This window comes from Phacochoerus africanus, chromosome 7 (assembly GCF_016906955.1).
Source record: "Phacochoerus africanus isolate WHEZ1 chromosome 7, ROS_Pafr_v1, whole genome shotgun sequence".
Taxonomy (NCBI): Eukaryota; Metazoa; Chordata; class Mammalia; order Artiodactyla; family Suidae; genus Phacochoerus; species Phacochoerus africanus.
Window position 1 is genome coordinate 63,717,020 of NC_062550.1, and position 21,641 is coordinate 63,738,660.

General features: G+C 43.7%; 1 protein-coding gene across 2 annotated transcripts in view; it reads right to left on the minus strand.

Moving 5' to 3' along the window:
• Window positions 1-1,511: 1,511 nt before the first annotated feature.
• The window catches only part of BORCS5 (BLOC-1 related complex subunit 5), a 103,780-nt gene continuing 83,650 nt past the window's right edge, over window positions 1,512-21,641 (minus strand). For both annotated transcript variants that reach the window (XM_047787523.1, XM_047787522.1), the window contains exon 4: window positions 1,512-2,195. In XM_047787523.1, the coding sequence (XP_047643479.1) occupies window positions 1,965-2,195 (231 nt within the window). In that variant the 3' untranslated portion in view covers window positions 1,512-1,964. The remainder of the gene's footprint in view (window positions 2,196-21,641) is intronic.

The window sequence follows — 21,641 nt, forward strand, 5'->3', positions numbered from 1 at the left end:
ACCACAGCTGTGGCTTAGGTCAAGACTGCGGCTTGGATCTGATCCTTGGCCTGGGAATTCCATATGCCTCGGGGTGGGCAAAAAAAAAGGGGGGGGGGGACAAAATTATTTCACCAGCATGGCCCAAACTTTAAATAAAGGTGGAGCTCCCCATGCCCACCTCATTGCTTCCAGTTCCTCCCTGGCTCCCTCAGACTACTTTATCTCCTCGGGCTGGATGTCTTTACCCACCTTCCTAAGGAGCAAAGAAGAAGGCAGGTGCTGCCCTGGCCTCTTCCCTTGGCTCTGGTTTCAAACTTGTCTTTCCACCTCAGAAGGAATGAGAAATCTTGATAGCTTTTGGTTTTTAGAAAATCATTGAAGCTGTTGATTTTTTTCCATGTCTAAACTTTAAAAAATTATTTTTTTCGGAGTTCCTGCTGTGGCTCAGTGGCAGTGGGTTAAGGACCTGACAACATAGTGTCTGTGAGGACATGGGTTCAATCCTTGGCCTCGCTCAGTGGGTTAAGGATCTGGTGTTGCCACAAGCTGCAGTGTAGGTTGCAGATGTGGCTTGGATCTGGCATTGCTGTGGCTGTGGCATAGGCTAGCAGGTACAGCTCTGATTCGACCCCTAGCCTGGGAACCTTCGTATGCCAGATTTGGTCCTAAAAAAAAAAAAAATTCCATTTAACTTAGAATGGTCGTATTTCCGCTATCATCCAGCAGTTTTATGTCCTACATTTTACTCCAGGTTCTAAGAGTCTTACAAGATAGTGTCCAATTAAAATCTGAGATTAGAATCAGATAAAGTTTACCGGAGAGATGGTAAATTAAGTGGGGTCGATTTTTAACCTTATAAATTTACTGAAGGCTGTCTGGACACATAACAAACACTGCTGAGGTTTGGAGGAATCCAGGGAGCCCATGGAGACCAGCATGATATCCTGGCCCCAATGACCTCCCTCGATCCGTGGCTCCTGGTCTCAGTTTGCCTGCCCAGACCTGTTCTACCATCCACTTCTTTGCTTCTGCAGTTTTTTTCATCCATTTATGATGTGCAAAGTAGTGCACTAAGTACTTTTGTGGTTACTCAAATTGCTTTATTTCCTAAACCCCCATGGCAACTGAGCAGCACTTGGGAGTTTTTTTCTCTGTAGGAAAGAAGGGCCGGGACAACACAGCCTGTTTTGTAGCCCCAGCACAATGTCTGGCCCATCAAGTGGGCTCCGGGAACGCCCGCTGGGTGAGCCTGACGGCACCAAGCTAGAAAGCATGTGCTGGCTAAAACTTGCCTACAAAACCTACAGTCCCACCAGCGCGGATGTAGTAAGAGGAAACCTACAGTGTATCTGCATCAAGGAAAGCAGTGACCAGCGGGAGATGAACCCGACGAGGGTGTGGAAAGGGAGTCTTCAGTTTCTGATGACGACATGGGAGGGACACACTAAGTTGACACCGTAGCAATGCCAGTGTCTCGCCAGGCAGATGAAAACCTGCTGCGATGGGAGCACAACACACATACACCTGGATTAAATTCATTCTTTATGTTTACAACCCAGACAGCCTACTGAGAGAAATGGTACCAAGGCGTCAAAAACACAGAGCTTCTTAAAATATTTTTACCCTTGACATTTTTACTCTGCAAGCTAAGACTAGGTAATAGACACTGCCAATTAAAAAAAAAAAAAATGGAACTAAACAAAATAAAAATAATTCCCGAGGCACAGTTCTGTAAAGAATTCCTAACAGTTCAGACGTTCCACCTTCGGTGACCACTGAGAGTTGGTTTGTTGGCTTTGCGGGGAAAGTGCAGGAGGGAAGGGCTGGGCCTCACGGGTCTCCAATGGGGCTGGACCGCTTCCCCTGCCCTCAGGAGCGTCAACGCCTCCAGTGGCCTTCAGTCACCTCCCATGACTGTGGTTCCAATCGTCCCAGGGCCCTGGCGATGCTGATCTACGCCCACAGCTGGCAGGGTGAAGTGGCTAGAGCCTGAGTTCCCGCTCAGGCTTCATGCTGAAGGGCTCCAGGCGCTCGGCCTCGGGCAGCAGGCTGTTGAGCCGCTCCAGCAGCGGCACCGTCTGGTCGATACCCATCTGGATGCGGCGTAGGATAGCCGACATTTCGTTGACCTTCTGGATCTGCTCTGCGTATTTGGCGTATCTTTTCTGGCGCTCTTGCATGAAGCTGAAGAGGGTTTCTACAGACAGATCCATCTGCAGAAGGGAAAGAAGCGAGACGCGTTCAGTCCGGTGGAAACAAATCCTGTCATGAGGAGGGGGGATAAGCATGCAGGTGCTGAGCCCGCAGGCCACAGGGGGGTGACCAGCTTTCCAGGATGCACTGGGCATAAGAAAAAACCCTCCCATCGCTTCTCAGCCTTTTGGCTAAGATCAAGTGAAGAAAAAACCCTCCCCAACACGGCCCTTCCCAGCCACTGCCCCAGAACCAGCCTCCGAGGGAGGCAGCAGAGACGCTTTCCAGCTCTGTGTTCTGGGAGCGTGAGCTATGGAGACCTGGCTGAGACCCTGGGGCTTCTAGCTCTTTCTATCTACAGGAAAGAGTCCTGGGTTTGGAAATCAGACAGACTAGGGTGTGACTCTGGCTCTGCCACTTGAGTGGCTATTTCTTATCCTTTCTGTTTCAGGCTCTTCATCTCCAAAACCAGGGAACTGACTGCAGACTTGCAGGGTTTCTGTGAGGACACAATGAGGTGACACATGCAAACACACTAGCTCAGGATTGCTTCCTCCCTCCTCCCTGGTGGCTGCAGTCACTGCAGGGAAGCTGCGCAGCGGGGGTGGCACCCCCGGCCAGGACAGCAAATGCCAACCGAGTCAGGTCTCTCCCGTGCCTCGAAAACTGTGAGGACTGATTTGTGCACCCCCCACCCCATCAAACTTGAAGCTCTGGGCTCCCCTTCTGTGACCTCTTTTCCTCCCCTGGTGAAGCTCTTTGGAAGCTTTACCTGGATAAAAACAGGGAAGAGACCAACAGTGTGTCCATGCCTGTAAACCACCCCCCCCACCCCACCCGCACGGCCCTGCATCCACACCCTCTCCAACCAGGGAAGAAACAGTCACACCACTGGGATTCACATTTCTGTCCCAAAGCTCAAATGCTACCTCAACCCTTCCTGTCTCTCTGAGAAGCACAGCCCTGCCCAACCCCGGTGTTGGGTGAAGTACTGGCACGCCATATAAGTCACAGCAGAGCCAAAAGTGGTGTGATAAAGACAAAATCAAAACATTCAACACTCTTAACATTTAAGAGACTCAGTCCTCCCTCCCTAAGCCTGCCCAAAAAATAACCAGTTTTTTTGTTTTGTTTTGTTTTACAGTCACCTCTGTGACATATGAGAGTTCCCAGGCCAGTGACTGAATCAGAGGTGTAGCTGCCTGCCTACACCACAGCCACACCACCACCAGATCCTTAACCCACTGGGCAAAGCCAGGGATCAAACCCACATCCTCACAGACACCATGTCGGGTTCTTAACCCACTGAGCCACAAAGGGAACGCCACGGTTCTATTTTTATATGTGTTGGGGGGGAGAGGGATGGTGAGTGTGTGGGGGGAGTGTTAGAAGAACTTAGTGCTTGTTTTTTCTACACTGGTTCTCTTGTCCCTTGTTTTGCAATGCCAAGGGGACAAAAAACCAGCCAGTGAAAGTGAGGGTGCAGGGTGAAAAAACAAAATCCACCAGAGAGGGAAACTCCACACAAGGTGGACACAATGTATACCTCGAGCACATCAAATTACCTGACAGAAAAGTTACCGTCTTTTCAATCCCTTCCCATTCCTTCTGAGTGCTGCAAGGAAAGTCTCCCTCTGGTACCAGTAAGATTTTGATACCTGGAAATGTGTACTAAAATGGGTAATGCCTACTTCTCCGGCCCCTGCCCTTTGCTGTCTTGAGACAACAGGGCTCCTGACCCCTAGCCCCTACCTTAGTATGAACCACAAAGCCCAGCTACAGACTCACTCAAGCATGTCTGACATGACTTTAGGCCAGGTCAGCAACTAATGCAGTTCTGAATCTTACCATTTGTTTTGCTTTGTTTGCCTTTTCTAGGGCTGCTCCAGCAGCATATGGAGGTTCCCAGGCTAGGGGTCTAATCGGAGCTGTAGCTGCCAGCCTACGCCAGAGCCACAGCAACGCAGGTTCCGAGAAGCGTCTGCAACCTACACCACAGCTCACGGCAACGCCAGATCTTTAAGCCAGATCCTTAACCCACGGAGCAAGGCCAGGGATCGAACCCGCAACCTCATGGTTCTTAGTCGGATTCGTTAACCACTGAGCCACGACGGGAACTCCTGAATCTTATTACCATTTTGACAATCTGGAACATGTTCACCTTTCCTACTGCTATTCTGGCACAAAGATTCTGCCAAGGAAGCAGAAATGCAGCACATGGAGTCCACAGACATGAGTATCATTGTGCGCCGTGCACCACGCAAGGTCCTAGCAATATAAATGTTGAGAACCAAAACCATGTACACTCACATGGTGTGCTGTGCACATTAATATGAGTTTCCTCTTCCACTCTCTGTTAACATGACTTTATTATTCCAGGAAGCTTGGGTCCAAAAGGGGAAATGTTGCAAATAACTTTGTTTCAGGTACTTCCAGAAAAAAAACCATTTGAAATGCAAAAAACCATTAGATTTTCCAACAAAGAAGGACTATTTATTCCCCACGACTTGTGCCTCAAAACCCTGGCCTTGCTGTGAGCACATGACTAAGGTCACGTATGTGTGGCAGCCTCTCATGGCAGCTTCCAGGCAGCTTCCTTAAAAGTTTGCTGCCTGCTCCTCCTCTCCTCTTCTTCATCCCTTCCCTCCCTCTGCTGCTGCTGAAATGCAGATGCAGCCCCTGTGGACCACGAGAACAACTACAAGAACAACTACAGACACAATCCTTGTGTCGGCAAAGCAGTGAACTACAAGTCTGGGTCCATGAGGACTTTCCCGGTAAGAGTCATACCAGGCCTGGGAGAGAACAATGAACTTCCATTCTGTGGAAGCCGCCCTGATCCCAGGTCTCTGTAACACCAGTTGGATTCAATCTTACACTGACAGAATGAATGTGATGAGCTCTCTGCCCTAAGGAACTCACCAACTCACCACTGACTCTTAGACTCAAACGTCAAACCCTGCCCGCATATTCATAAACTGTCTCTGGAGGCAGCACATCTCAAAGGGCAGGTGGCAAAGGAGGTAAGGTTATTTGTGGGTGTAAGTACAGCCTTTACTAAGACATTAGACATATCTGTGGAAGGCGTCTAATGTGGCTCCAAATACCTTGTGTGGATTTACTCCCCTGGTTGGTACACTGCCAGCAATAAATCCAAAACTTTAGCAACCCAAATCCAGCAACTTACAAAAAAAGATATTATATCATTACCGAGATATATATCCTTAGCTTATCATTTAGCTAAGGATATAAGTCTTTGCAGCATCTGAAAATCAAAGGAACTTGCCATTTCCATATAATCAAAGTTAAAAATCATATAATCATTTCAATAAGTGCATGAAAAGCATTCAACAAATTCAATTATAAAAAAATTCCAGCAAATAAGGAACAGAAGGAAACTTCCTCAATCTAATAAAGGGCATCTACAAGAAATGACAGCTGGAGTTCCCGTTGTGGCTCCGCGGTAACAAACCCAACTAGTATCCATGAGGTGGCTTTCGATCCCAGGCCTGGCTCAGTGGGTTAAGGATCTGGTGGTGCCGTGGCTGTGGCTGTGGCCGGCATTGGAGCCCTTGCCTGGGGAACTTCCATATACCATGGGTGCAGCCCTAAAATAAAAAGCTAAAAAAAAAAAAAGACAGCTTACACAGTTAGTGGTGAAAGATACTTTTCTCCTTAAGATTACGAACAACCAAGGATGTTCACTCCCATCCCTCTATCCAATGTTGGAGGACCCAGCTAGTGTAATGAGTCAACCAAAGGAACGAAAGGCACAGGAACCAGGGAGGAATAAGTAAAAGGGTCTTATCTGCAGATGACATGATAGTGTACCTACTACAAAAGATTCTTAAGGAGTCTACCCAAAACTAATAAATCCAACAAGTGAATTTTGCAGAGGTGCAAGGTCAATATAAAAAAATCAATTGTGGAGTTCCCACTGTGGCTCGGTGGTAATGAACCCAAACAGTATCCATGAGGACTCATGTTTGATCCCTGTCCTCGCCCAGTGGGTTAAGGATCCAGTGGTGCTGTGAGCTGTGGCGCAGCCTGGCAGCTACAGCTCCAATTTGACCCTAGCCTGGGAACTTCCATATGCTACAAGCAAGACCCTGAAAAGTAAAACAGCAAACAAAGATGTCAATTCTTGCCAAATCAATTTATAGATTGATTTACAATTTTAATCAAAATTCCAGAAGGATTTGACAGGCCGATTCTAAGTAAACAGAGTGGTCAAAAGAATTTTGAAAAAGAACAAAGTTTGAAGATTTACAGTACTTGATTTAAAGACTTAATATAAAGCTAACAGTGATCAGGATAGAGTGGCGTTAGCATAGAGACAGACATGTACAGATCAATAAAATGAACAGAGTATAGCAACAGATCTAAACATATGTGTTCAACTGATTTTTTTTTACAAAGTTTCCAATGTAATTTAATGGGGAAAAGAAAGTTTTCCAACAATTTGTGGGAGTATAACTATATCTCTATATAAGGGGAAAAAATAAACCTGAATCTCTACACCTCAGCCCTTGCAAAAATGAGCATGAAATAGATCACAGACCTAAACATAGAAGCTATAGAACTTTTAGAAGAAAACGAAAATCTTTGCTACCTTCAGACAGGCAAAGATTTCTTAGGTCCAAAACACATTAACCATAAAACAAAACAAAAAAAATGGTTAAATTGATCTTCATTAAAACTATGATCCAGCAATCTCACTCCTAGGCATATATCCAGGGAAAAACCATAATTTGAAAAGATACATGCACCCCTATGTTCATAGCAGCACTATTTACAATAGCCAAGACACAGAAACAACCTAAATGTCCTTTGGCAGAAGAATGGATAAAGAAGTTGTGGTACATAATATACATACAATGGAATATTACTCTGCCATTAAAAAGAATGAAATAATGTCATTTGCAGCAACATGGATGGACCCAGAGATTATCATACTGAGTGAAGCCAGACAGAGAAAGACAAATATATGGTACCACTTATATGTGGAATCTAATAAAAAATGACACAAGGGAACTTGCTTATAGAACAGAAACTCACAAATTTCAAAACCAATCTTATGGTTACCACAGGGAAAACCATGCGGGTAGGGGAGGAATTGGGAGGATGGGAGTAGCATATACACACTACTGTATAGAGTAGATGATTAACAAGAACCTACTGTATGGCCCAGGGAAATCTACTCAGTAGTTTGTCATACCTATAAGAATGGATATTTGATTCACTTTGCTGACACCTGAAACTAAAGCAACACTGTAAGTCAACTATGCACCGATAAAATTTTAAAAACAACCAAAAACCCCTTCTCCTTGAAAGATACAATTAAGAAAATGACATGGCAAACCACAGACTAAGAGAAGATACTCTACACATATATATATGATAATAGACACATCCAGAATATATAAAGACCTCTTACAATTCAATATTAACAAAAAATCCAAATTTGGGATCTTTCCAGGAGAACTGACTTTGGCCTCTGCCTCATTAAAGCATTCATTGAATTTCTAAAGAAAGTCTACTTTTAAGACCTTTAAAGGGAGAATTAAGATCCTCTCCAGGAAAGTATGCCTCCAACTGATGAGCTGAATATCAAAGGAATTTATTCAAAAGAACAGAAGGCTGGCGGGGGTTGGGGGGTCGTTGGGGGTACAGTGAAGAGCCCCTGGAAGTGAGTGAGGAGCTCAGGGAAGAGTCCTGCTGGAGATTAGCTCCAAGTGGGACCCAGCCCTCTCGGGATGAAAGATCCAAGGAGGTAAAAGAGTAAAACCTGCCTGAAGATGGACCCCACAGGACTGCTAAGTAAGTGGACTACAGATCAGGGAAAATGAATAGCTGGATGTGAACCAGACAGTAGTCCCCCCGGAACTCCTTTGCAGAAGCCCCAAGAGTATAGAGGAGAAAACATTCTGGTCAGTTCTCAAATCACTCTGAGGACCCTGGAGGCTTCGAGTCCATGATCAAGACTATCCTGAATACCATCCACTGTCTCTGGGTAGTTACTGCAGCCAGAGGAGAAGTGGCCACTCATGACGCCAGCGCCCACCGGGGCTGCGCACTTCACCTCTGGAGAAACCTGTTCCGGGGACTCTCCCAAAGGAGCTGAGGTGGCAGAAAAGGACTAAGGTGTTCTCAGACCCACTGGCTTAAATTCTCAAGAGTTCACCTTCCAGGTTTCCCCAGAGCTTTTCCCTCAGGTGGGAAGTGACCAACCAGACCCTGTAAAGGACATGTTTAGACATCTGAAGCCTCTCTGAGCTGGAGCTGATGTCACTCTGAGTCACTCTGAGAGGGGTGGCCTCACAGGAAGAGAGAGGGTTTCCACAGAAGCAACAAAAGAACCAGAGTTCATGTGAGTCTGAGGAATCATTCCAGCTTTATGGCCAACTACACAAAGCTCAGGTAAAGACTGTGTTATCGGGCAGAACTGGGTCAAAATCCTGGTTGTGCATATGACTGATTATCTTTGTGACCTTTAACCAATTACTTAACCTCTTTGAGCCTCAATTTTTTCACCTTTAAACCAGGGATAATGATAGGACTTACCTCACTTAATGTGAGGAATGAGAAGATAACAGGTACAATCACCTGGAGCAGCTCCCGGGGAAAACAGAGCTCCATAAATTACAAGACATATGTGAACTGACGCACTTCTGTATACTAACAATGAAATATTAGAAAAGGAATACAAAAATATCTTTTAAAATTGCATCCCCCAAAATCCAATGCCTGGAAATAAATAAACTATAAAACAAATACCTAGGAATAAATAAACTATAAAACATTCATCAAGGAAATTCAAGAGGATTCAAAGAAATGGAAAGATATTCCATGCTTCTGGATTGGAAAAAATAATACTGTAAACATGACCATACTACCCAATGCCATCTACAGATTCAAGGCAATCCCTATCAAATTACCCATGACATTTTTCACAGAACTACAACAATCCAAAAATTTATATGGAACCACAAAATACCCAGAAGTGCCAAAGCAATCCTGAGGAACAAAAACCAAGCAGGTGGCATAACTCTCCCAGACTTCAGGCAATAATACAAAGCCACAGTCACCAAGACAGTGAGGTACCAGTACCAAAACAGACATACAAACCAATGGAAGAGAAAAGAGAACCAGGGATAAAACCCAGACACCTACAGTCAATTAATCTTTAACAAAGGAGGCAAGAATATAAAATGGGAAAAAGACAGTCTTTTCACCAAGTGGTGCTGGGAAAACTGGACAGCTGCATGTATATCAATAAAACTGGAACACACCCTCACACCAGGCACAAAAATAAACTCAAAATGGCTTAAAGACTTAAACGTAAGATAAGATACCATCCAATTCCCAGAAGAGAACATAGACAAAACATTCTCTGACATCACCTTACAAATGGTTTCTTAGGTCAGTCTCCCAAGGCAACCGAAATAAAAGCAAAAATAAACCAATGAGACCTAGTCAAACCGACAAGCTTTTGCACAGCAAAAGAAACCATTAAAAAAAAAAAAAAAGACAACTTACAGAATGGGAGAAAACAGTTTCAAATGATGCAACTGACAAGGGCTTAATCTCTAAAATATACAAACAATTTATACAACTCAACAGCAAAAAGCCAACAACACCATGGAAAATGGGCAAAAGACCTGAATAGACATTTCTCTAAGGAAAATATACAGATGGCCAACAAGCACATGAAAAAATGCTCAACATCACTGATTAGTAGAGAAATGCAAATCAAAACTACTATGAGGTACCACCTCACACCAGTCAGAATGGCCATCATTAATAAGTCCCCAAATAACAAATGCTGGAGAGGATGTGGAGAAAAGGGAACCCTGCTGCACTGTTGGTAGCATGTAAATTGGCACAACCACTATGGAAAAAAGTGTGGAGGTACCTTAGAAAACTGTACATAGAACTACCATATGACCCAGCAATCCCACTCTTGGGCATATATCCGGACAAAACTTTCCTTGAAAAAGACACATGCACCTGCATGTTCACTGTAGCACTATTCACAATAGCCAAGACATGGAAACAACCTAAATGTCCATCGACAGATGAATGGATTAAGATGTGGTATATGTACATAATGGAATACTACTCAGCCATAAAAAAGAACAAAATAATGCCATTTGCAGCAACATGGATGGAACTTGAGACTCTCATACTACGTGAAGTAAGTCAGAAAGACAAAGACAAATACCGTATGATATCACTTATATATGGAATCTGATATACGGCACAAATGAACCTTTCCACAGAAAAGAAAATCATGTAAATCATGTAAATCAATAAAAATGGAACATACCCTCTCACCAGGCACAAAAATAAACTCAAAATGGCTTAAAGACTTAAACGTAAAACAGACTTACGTCTAGAGAACAGACTTGTGGTTGCCAAGGGGGAGGGGAAGGGGTGGGATGGACTGGGAATTTGGGGTTAATAGATGCGAACTATTGCCTTTGGAATGGATAAGCAATGAGATCCTGCTGTATAGCACTGGGAACTGTATCTAGTCACTTATGATGGAGCATGATAAAGTGAGAAAAAAGAATGTATATATGTATGTGTGACTGGGTTACCTTTCTATACTGTAGAAAATTGACAGAACACTATAAACCAGCTATAATGGAAAAAAATAAAAATCATTATCCAATAAAATAAATGTGAACTGAAACAGAGACTATGTTGAGAAACCTCTTTTACATGAAAAATTGAAAAGCAAGATTAGGCGTTCCTGTTGTGGCTCAGCAGGTTAAGAACTTGACTCGTATCCATGAGAAGGCCGGTTTAATCCCTGGCCTCGTTCAGTGGGTTAAGGATCCGGCACTGCCGTGAGCTGTGGTGTAGCCTGCAGATGAGGCTTTGATGTGGTCTGGCTATGGCTGTGGTGTAGGCTGGCAGCTGATTTGACCCCTAGCCCAGGAACTTCCATATGCTGCAGGAACAGCCCCCTGCAAAAGAAAGAAAGAAAGAAAGAAAGAAAAGCAAGATTAAGTAAAGAAGGGTAGAAAAAATGATGACACTTTTAAGATTTTCAAATAGGCACATGGATCTCTGTTGTAAAGGCGGGGAGCTATTGTTATGCCTCAGCCCTCTTACATTAACCATCTCCAAGGCTTACACATCACTCAGGAAAATTCACCATTGTATTTTTTGCTGACATGTTTTATTTTTGTTCTGGATTTTTGCTACTGAAAATCTTACCACAGAGTCCCATTACTCATCCCAAAGTTCCCTACATAACAACACTACATAACAACTAAAATCATTATTAGCATACAAGTCCTTCCATGTGTTTTTGACTTTTATGTTCGGCCATGAGGATGAGTTACTATTACCACTGTTTGGTGCTACTCAACATGGTAAAATAAAAATATATGTGTGTACTCACATGTATATGTTTTTTTTTCTAAAATTATTTTTGAAAGCAAGCAGAAGAGTTTTAATAAATGGTATCTTCTCCAACAAGAGTACACTGCTTCAAAAACTGTTACATAAGGAGTTTCCTGGTGGTCTAGTGGTTAGGATTTGGTGCTTTCACCACTGAAGCCTGGGTTCGAGCAGCCAAAAAAATTACATAAATTTCCTTTTTTTTTTGGCTTTTTAAGGCTGCACCTGGGGCATATGGAGGCTCCCAGGCTAGGGACTGAATTGGAGATATAGCTGCCAGCTGCCAGCCTCCACCATAGCCACAGCAACATAGGATCCGAGTGGCATCTACGACCTACACCGTAATTCATGGCAACACTAGATCCTTAACCCACTGAGTGAGGTCAGGAATTGAACCCACAACCCCCACAACCTCATGGTTCCTAGTCGGATTCGTTTCCACTGTGCCACAATGGGAATGCCCATAAATTTTTTTTTTTTGGTCTTTTTTTGCTATTTCTTGGGCCACTCCCAAGGCATATGGAGATTCCCAGGCTAGGGGTCCAATCGGAGCTGTAGCCACCGGCCTACGCCAGGGCCACAGCAACGCGGGATCCGAGCCGCGTCTGCAACCTACACCACAGCTCACGGCAACGCCGGATCGTTAACCCACTGAGCAAGGGCAGGGATCGAACCTGCAACCTCATAGTTCCTAGTCGGATTCGTTAACCACTGCGCCACGACAGGAACTCCAAGGAACGCCCATAAATTTCTTAAAAAAGGAGTTCCCATTGTGGCTTACTGGTTAAGAACCCAACTAGTATCCATGAGGAACTGGCATGGCTGTGGCTGTGTTATGGGCCAGCATCTGCAGCTCTGATTCAACCCCTAGCTTGGGAACTTCCATATGCCACAAAGGAGGCCCTAAAAAGCAAGAAAATAAAATAAATAAAAATGGTAATAATTATACCTGTCCAGCCATCCATCCTATTTTTACAGTTATGTTATGAAGAGTATAAATGAGATGATATATACACGAGTGATCTAAAAACAGAACAGAGCTATAAACATGTAAGGTTATTATAACAAATTCCACTGACTGGCCGAATATGTTTGGAGATTTGCTTTTCATAGTACTAAAGTGAAACTAATAAATTCTCCAATTAAATGACTACATTCAAAGGAAAAAGCTTCAATTTTTTTTTTTTTTTTGTTCTTGTTGTTTCTGGCTGCACCCAGGGCATGTAGAAGTTCTTGTGCCAGGTTAAAGCCGTGACACAGCATCAAACCTGCAGTGACAACACTAGATCCCTAACCTGCTGCACCACAAGAGAACGCCAAAGTTTTATAAAAAGCTTCACCCTGTCACATGTTCTGAATCTCAAAACCACCAATCCTCCCAATTAGAAAGCAGTTAGCATAACTATATAAATTAGTATTAATCTTTGTCCCGGGAGCAAAATCGGTCCTGCAAATACAGCTCAGAATTCCCCAAAGAAGATATACATATGGTCAGTAAGCACAGACACGTAACATCTTTAGTTATGCAGAAAATGAAAATCAAAACCACAAAGAGATACTACTTCATATTCACTGGTATGCTTAAAATAAAAAGCCAGACAATAACAAGTGTTAGTGAGGATGTGGAGAAATTGGAACCCTTGTGCACTGCTACTGGGAACATAAAATGGTGCAGCACTAGGCAAAACAGTTTAGTTTCTCCAAAAATCAAACACAAAGTAACCATATGGCCTAGCAATTTCACTCACAGATATATACTCAAGTGAACTAAAACATAACGTTCACGCCAAAACTTGTAAGCCAATGTTCAAAGCAACATTACTCACAATAGCCGCAAAGCAGTAACAACCCAAACGTCTGTCAACTGATAAATGGATAAATAGCATGTGGTATATCCATACAACAGAATATTGTTCAGCCATAAAAAGGGATGTGATACCGATATAAGCTACGACATGGATGAGCCTTGAAAACATTATGCTAAGTGAAAACCCAGACCCCCAAAGCCACAACGTATATGATTCCATTTACACGAAGTAGGCAATCCAGAGACAGGAAGTAGAATAGTGATTGCCAGGGAGAGGAGATGGAACATGAGAGTGACTGCTAATTTATATAGTGCTCCTTTGGGGGGATGAAATGTTCTGGAATTACTGATGTTGGCTGCACAACTTTGTGAATATACTAAAAACCACTGCATTGTACACTATAAAAGGGTGAGTGGCACCTCAAACTCAATTTCTTAGTAATTTCCTGGAACCTTCCTTACTATTTCTTACCTTTAGAAGCCACATTCTTTTTTTTTTTTTTTTTTTTGGTATTTTTGTCTTTTGTCTTTTGAGGGTCTCACCCACAGCGAGATGAGGTTCCCAGGCTAGGGGTCAAATTGGAGCTATTGCCACCGGCCTATGCCACAGGCACAGCAACGCCAGATCTGAGCCACGTCTTCGACCTACACCACAGCTCACAGCAACACCAAGATCCTTAACCCACTGAGCGAGGCCAGGGATCGAACCTACAACCTCATAGTTCCTAGTTGGATTCGTTTCCACTGCGCCACATTCTTAATGTCACTCCAACTAGAAGCACCTTCTTCTTAGGGTCTTTCTTCAACTCTAAGAACCCACTGCTGGGGCATAGTTGCTTGAACGTTCATCCATCAGCCCCCTCCTGATTTTCCCTCTGACTCATGCTACTAGCTGTCTCCACTTCAGAGAGTGGATTGCCCCTGCCACCAATCAATGGTTGGTACATTCTAGCCCACCCTCCATCTTCAATCCCCACCCATCTAGTGGGGATTCGGACAGATCCTAAAGGTTAGGGTATACCAGAGTGCAACAAAAGCTGTTCTGCATCAGCTCTGTGTTGTCTGGCTTTCTGAGCCTCCTCCAGATTTCCATTCCCACAGAGGGTTTGGGAGCTCTCTGTGGGAATCTTCCCCAGGATACCTCTCTCTTGCACAACTGACAAACAATGGGCAGACGTTTTCATTAATGACGCCATGAGCTAAATGGCACCAGTGGCTAAATGGCACCAGTTACCACATAACTGGACATTCTGCAGTGACTCTGTTCCTGAAGACAACAGTTTGCAATGGGCGCTTACACGAGTAAACTCTTGTCATTTATTCTCATCTCACACCTTTGATCTGTAAGTTAGACAAGAAGAGAAATCCCTCTCTGGCAAATCTTGGTCTACACGGTCTACCAAAAACAAGAGCTGAAATCCATTCTAGTGGGGATTATTTTTTTAGCCATCTAAGAATGAATGAACATCATATGAGGATGAGGAAGGTAGAACACATTACGTAACATTTAGTCATTCCCTAGTTATTTTTATTAATGTAATAAAACAATGTATAACAGTTATAATTACTATTCACTGAGTATCAATTAAATGTCAGGCATTGTACTATGTATGTACACCATGTATATTATCCCTATTGCTCACAACAATCCTATAGGGAAAATACCTTTCTCCTACTGGAGCTGCAAAATCAGGGAGTCAGAAATCCTAAAACGTGTCCAGGGTCCTACAGCTCATACTAACAGTGAAGACAGAATTCAAAATAGTGCTTTTTTGCCTAATCTCCATCTATCTTTTTTTTTTTCCTTTTTTGGGCCACACCCAAGGCATATATATGGAGGTTCCAGGCTAGAGGTCAAATCGGAGCTGCAGCTGCCAGCCTACACCATAGCCACAGCAAGGCAGGATCCAAGCCAAGTCTGCAACCTACACCACAGCTCATGGCAATGCCAGATCCTTAACCCACTGAGCAAGGCCAAGGATCCAACCTGCATCCTCATGGGTACTAGTTGGGTTCGTTAACCGCTGAGCCACAATGGAACTCCTCCATCTACCTTTTCAACAGAGCTCACTAGCTCAAATACCATTTCAACTACATACATACCAGTTTGAGCAATGTGTTCAACACTTTTCTGAAATCCTTGACAGATGAATATAAATGGGAAGTTTTATAGTTTTCCAGCAGAGTGAAAGGACACTTTTGTTTCTAATTTAACCCCACCATTTATTTTCTTAATAACAAAAAGAACAACTTGCCAGACATAACATGAACATTCATAAAACAAAACCTAAGAGGAGCCTAAAGGGAATAAAATATTTGGTAGCAGATAAACTTTAATGACATTTTCACTGGCAAAGACTTGTTTGTACACTTCGTACTCTGACCTTTCGCTTGTGCAAGCATTTCATAATCCTTGACTTCACTGAGGGGGCTCAGAATTCAGAATTTTAGCACTGCAAGGGTCCTCAGAAATCATTCAATCCCACGCCCCTCACTTTCCAGAGGAAGGCCACCCCCCGAGTGGGTCAGTCCACACAGCAGGCACTGCCAGAGCCAGGGTTGGACTCCAGTTCTTCTGACTGAAGGGCTCCCAAACCATGCTGCTGTCAGCTGTGCCAGCAACGAGAGATGGCCGGAGACACTTCCATTTCCACAGCTAGCTGTCCCTTGTCAAACGAATTATAACTGTGTCACCACTGTGATTGAGAAGTTTCTCAAGACACCATTCCTGGCCACAAGGAAAACAAAATCTATTGCGAATTGATGTCAAAAGTCAAACGGCAGGGTCACACTGAGCAAATGCCTCCTTGTCCTTTGGGAATAGGAACCTGCTCAGTAGGCCAGACCTGCACTGAGGAGGATATTGGTCACAATTGTGCGGGGTTTCTGGGTCCTTCTGGAATTACGTAAGCCCTCTCCAGTTCCGTATTCGTCTGCAGTTTCCTGTTGCGCAAGGGACAGACAATGGGCAGACTGTCGCCAGTGTTTTCATTAATTACACCACAGGCTGAATGGCATTGATTACCACATAATGGACATTTTGAAGTGACCCTGTTTCCTTTGTTCAAACAATGTATCCGAATGTCTCGGTGAAGGAACACATTTTATCTGGGTATTCAAGAGAATGAAGACATAGGGGGATCTCGGGAATCTGCATGGCATCCCTGGGCCCCAGGGATTATTTTAGGACTTGTCCAGCTTCCCCGTGCCCCTTCTTACCGTCGGAGGCATTATGTCCAGGCAGGAAGGGAGGAACAAAAGCCGAAAACCTTTAAATGGTTCCCAAAGCCAAAAACATACAAGTCAGGCAGATTATCACCCCCAACCCCCACCAGAAAAGGGCTAGAGAGTGACACTGAAAGGCCACAAAATAGGAAAAGAGATCAGGGTTTAAAAAAAAAAATCAAAGCTTGAGGGCAGAAATCCCACTCTCCTCCAGCCTACCCTGGAACTGCAGCCTTTCCCTGGACTATGACAGATGCTAGTTCTGAGCCCACAAACACCCTAGAAGACCCTCGGCCTCCTTGAGAAGTCCCTATTCTGCTTCCTCTTTCATTAAAGCCCTCCATCCCTGCAGCCCCCCTGAGTGGGAGGGGGCAGCACGGTCCACTGCCCAGCTTCCCTGACAGTGTCCCTCCGTCCACCTTCATTGCTACCATGGTCCATCCAAGATACTGGGAAAAACCCTTTTCTTAAAAAAGTGATAAACTGGGGAGTTCCCGTCATGGCTCAGTGGTTAATGAGTCCGACTAGGAACCATGAGGTTGCAGGTTCGCTCCCTGGCCTTGCTCAGTGGGTTAAGGAACCGGCGTTGCCATGAGCTATGGTGTAGGTCACAGACATGGCTCAGATCTGGCATTGCTGTGGCTGTGGCATAGGCTGGCGGCTACCTCTCCGATTAGACCCCTAGCCTGGGAACCTCTTTATGCCACGGGTGAGGCCCTAGAAAAGGCAAGAAAAGGCAAAAAAGGACACACACACACACACACACACACACACACACACACAAGTGATAAACTGGGAGTATGGGAAAATTAGCTGGCTCTCTTCTTTCCTTCCTTTCTTCCCCTCTTCTTCCCTTCCTCCCTCCCTTCTTCCCTTCCTTCCTCCCTTCTTCCCTCCCTCCTTCCTTCCTTCTTCCTTCCCTCCCTTTCTTTCTTCTTTGGCTGCACCCATGGCATATGGAAATTCCTGGGCCAGGGATTGATCCATGCCGGATCCTTGACCGACTGAACACAGGGGGCATTTCCCCTTTTGGGGGGGGACACTTTCAAGATATAAACAGATCTTCAGGGTTATTTTCTTAAGTGTGGCTGCATCCCCTTAGGATACTTTTAAAATACAAAAACACACTGTGAAAGTGGAGGATGGGATCAGGGAAAGTGAGGGACGAACAAGGAGAGGGGTTGGGAAGTGAAAAACTTTTGGATCAAGAACTCAAGAGACAGGGAAAAGAACAGGAGAAAAGGCATGGGCCCTAGAGTCTCAAATGTGGGGGTTAGGTCTCATCTGAGTCTCAGCTCCTCCATTTAATAACTGAGTGACTTCGAACGGTTTGCCTTGGTTTCTGTACCTGTCAGAAGTCGATGGTAATGCGTGTAAAATCCCTATCCTAGATCCAGCACATGGTAAAAGGGTAAAAAACTCCCAGCTGTTTTATTATTCCTCCTCTTCTGCCTACATCGGGAGAAGAGCTGGAGGAGCCATGCTGGCGATGGAGTGGCAGGTGGTGAAGAAAATCTGAGAGCCACAGCAGTAACCTGGACTCTCCTTCCCAATGTCCAGGATTAAAGGGACATAAAGGTAAGTTTGTATGGCCTAAGTGACACACTCAATATTTTAAAACCTGAGCCAAGGTTTTAAATGATGTAAAACTGGGTTAATTATGTGCTCTCTCATTCCCTCATTTATGCACGCAAACTAGCCATGAATACAACCCCCCCTTTTTTTGTCTTTTTGTCTTTTGGGGCCATACCTGCGGCATATGGAGGTTCCCAGGCTAGGGGTCCAATCAGAGATATAGCCGCTGGCCTATGCCAGAGCCATAGCAATGCCAGATCTGAGCCATGTCTGTGACCTACACCACAGCTCACAGCAACGCCGGATCCTTAACCCAATGAGCGAGGCCAGGGGTCAAACTTGTGTCCTCATAGATGCTAGTGGGGTTGGTTAACTGCTGAGCCATGACGGGAACTCCGAGCCCCCTCCTTTGACTCAGAGGAGAGAACAGACTTTGGAAGTTGTGTGAAGGTCAAGATTTTACAGCTAAAATCCTCTGTCCTGTGCCTGAGGAAAGAAGCAAGAGGCGGCCAGGATGAGAGGAGATGATGCTGATGACAGAGATGACATAATCTGACAGATCCCAGGTGGTGCCCAGCTCTTAAACACTGGGCCCGGTGACCTCTCCTGAAATGCCTGGCCTAGAGTCCAAAGGCCCGTGTCATTAACCCGTGCACACGGCTAAAGTGACAAATCAGCTTCCCCGTGCAAATTCACCCAGTGAACATTTCCTGAACATGAAGGGAGGAAAGAGACAGGAGACCCCCCTGACCAGGGAGAGCAGGGGTGCTTTTAGACAGGCTGCTGGCATTTCACAGGAGGTGTGGAGGAGTGGAGACCAGAGAGAGACCTGCAGTAAGTGGCTTTGGCAGAACACAGCTATGATGATTACGAGATGGAAAGGCAGATACCTGGTGACACAGAGTCTAGGTCTCAGCAAGGTGAAAGAGAAAGTGGCTGATAAAAAAAGAATGAAATAATGCCATTGGCAGCAATATGGATGGACTTAGAGACTATCACACTAGGTGAAGTAAGCCAAAGATAAATATTATATGATATTGCTTATATGTAGAACCTTAAAAAAAGAAAGACGCAAATGAACTTATGTACAAAATGGAAATAGACCCACAGACATAGAAAACAAACTTACACTTGCCAAAGGGGGAAGGCAGGCGGAGGGATAAATTAGAGGTTTGGGGTTAACGGACAAATACTACTATGTATAAAACAGATAAGCAACAGGGACTTGCTGTACAGCCCAGGGAACTACACCCAGTATTTTGTAGTGACCTATAAGGAAAAGAATCTGAAAAAGAACACACACACACACACAACATAATCACTATGCTGTACCCCTGAAACTAACCCAATATTGGAAATCAACTATATTTCAATTAAAAGAAAAAGAAAAAGACAACAGCTGAGCTGCACTAGGATGCAGGAAGAAATCAGTACTAAACTGTATTGTAATTGTGCCACGAATGTGCATGCCCCTGCAATAACATCTTGCAATCACCTCCCTGTTGGACTTGCTTGCATTTGAAAGAAATGACTTTTACTTGCTTAAAAAATCCTTTCATGTACACAGCTCTGTGGATCCTGCAGTGGACTTTCCCATTTGCTTTGGGCTGCCAGTTGACCGTCACCTTAACTTTTCTGCAAGAGCAATTCTAGTAATGGTTTCAAATGACCTTAGACAAGCCACAAGCTCTCTACTCATGTGCAGAAGGAGATCTGGGGAGTGAAGCATCTAAAATCTCACAATCCAACAGAACATGATAGAAGATAATACGAGAAGAATGTATGTATATATACATATGACTGAGTCACTTTGCTGTACAGCAGAAATTGACTGAATGCTATAAATCAACTATACCTAAAAAAACTTTTTTAAGTAAGAAAATTAAAGTAAAATCTCACAATCCTAAAGCAGGAGTAGAATAAAGTTAACTGTGGCCTCGAGTTCTAGGGACATGTCCTAGAGAAAGTGGGAAGGATTTTAGGAATCCTTGAGACTTGAAATAATTAGAGATGTTTTTATTTTTAATTAAAAAAATTTTTTTTTCTCTTTTTAGGGCTGTACCCGTGGCATATGGAAGTTCTCAGGCTAGGGGTCAAATCAGAGCTGTGTCTACGACCTGTACCACAGCTCACAGCAATGCCAGATCCTTAACCCACTGAGCAAGGCCAGGGACCGAACTCAAGTCCTCATGGATACTAGTCGGGTTCACCACCACTGCAAACTCTAGAGATGTTTTTAGGAGTATGTGATAAACAAAGTCCTACTGGAGAGCACAGGGAACTATATTCAGTATCCTGTGATAATCGGTAATGGAAAAGAATTTTTTTAAAATATGTATATATAGGTATTACTGAACCACTCTGCTATACGGAAGTTAACACAACATTGTAAATCAACTTTACTTCAATAAAATTAATTTAAAATAAGATAAAAGGAATATGGATCTCATGTGTCCTCCCAAGCAATGAGAGAGAGCAAATAAGCCTTTAGTTCAGAACATCCAGATAAATGTGATAATGAACAGATTGTTAATAACGAATAGGATCCTGGGTACCGTGATTGCCGTTGGTCAAAAGAAGTGTTGCTGCTGAATAGCATTCAGAACTTTGTCTAGATACTCATGTTGCAACAGAAGAAAGGGTGGGGGAAAAAATGTAATTGTAATGTATACATGTAAGGATAACCTGACCCCCTTGCTGTACAGTGGGAAAATAAAAAAAATTATTAAAAAATAAATAAATAAATAAAATAAAAAAAAAAGAAGTGTTGGTAAATTTTAGGTAGAGACAGAGTTCTGAGGAAGAGTCTTCTGGCTGGCGCTGTATGTTAAAAGTTCCTTTCTAGTAAGGTCTTCCTGGTCCATCCTACCTAAAACTTTCACTCCACTGAATTTCAAATTCCTTTTCTTGTTCGATATTTTGATTCTTAGCCTTTATCTTACATGCTCTATGTTTTACTTTTTTCATCTTGTTTATTATCTGCTTCCCCAGTGGAATGTAAGGCCTATGAGGAAGGGACTCTGTTTCGTGCAGGCATATATCCTTAACACCTAAAGCAGAGCCTGGCCCGGAGCTGAATGGGTTCATAAACGAAGTGGACTTGTAGAGGCACATGCATATCATATTCTGAAAGGCATATTTTTATCTTAGTGAGTCCAAAAGCTGCAGCCAAGGCGACAGGACACTAATAAGGCTCATATATTATAACATAGAATAGAATTATTCCAAATTGGGGGGGGGAATGCATATTCAAGATGGAGATTTGTAAAATATAGGAAAACAACAAAGTAGGCTAAAAGCAAATATGACTATCTTGTCACCAAAGGGCAACCACAGCTAATTGTTTTACTTCCTTCTAATCTTTAAAAAAAAAAAAGATATTTAACATATTTGAAATCGTATTAACTATAAAATGCAGTGTACTTGTTTTTTTCACTTAATGTTT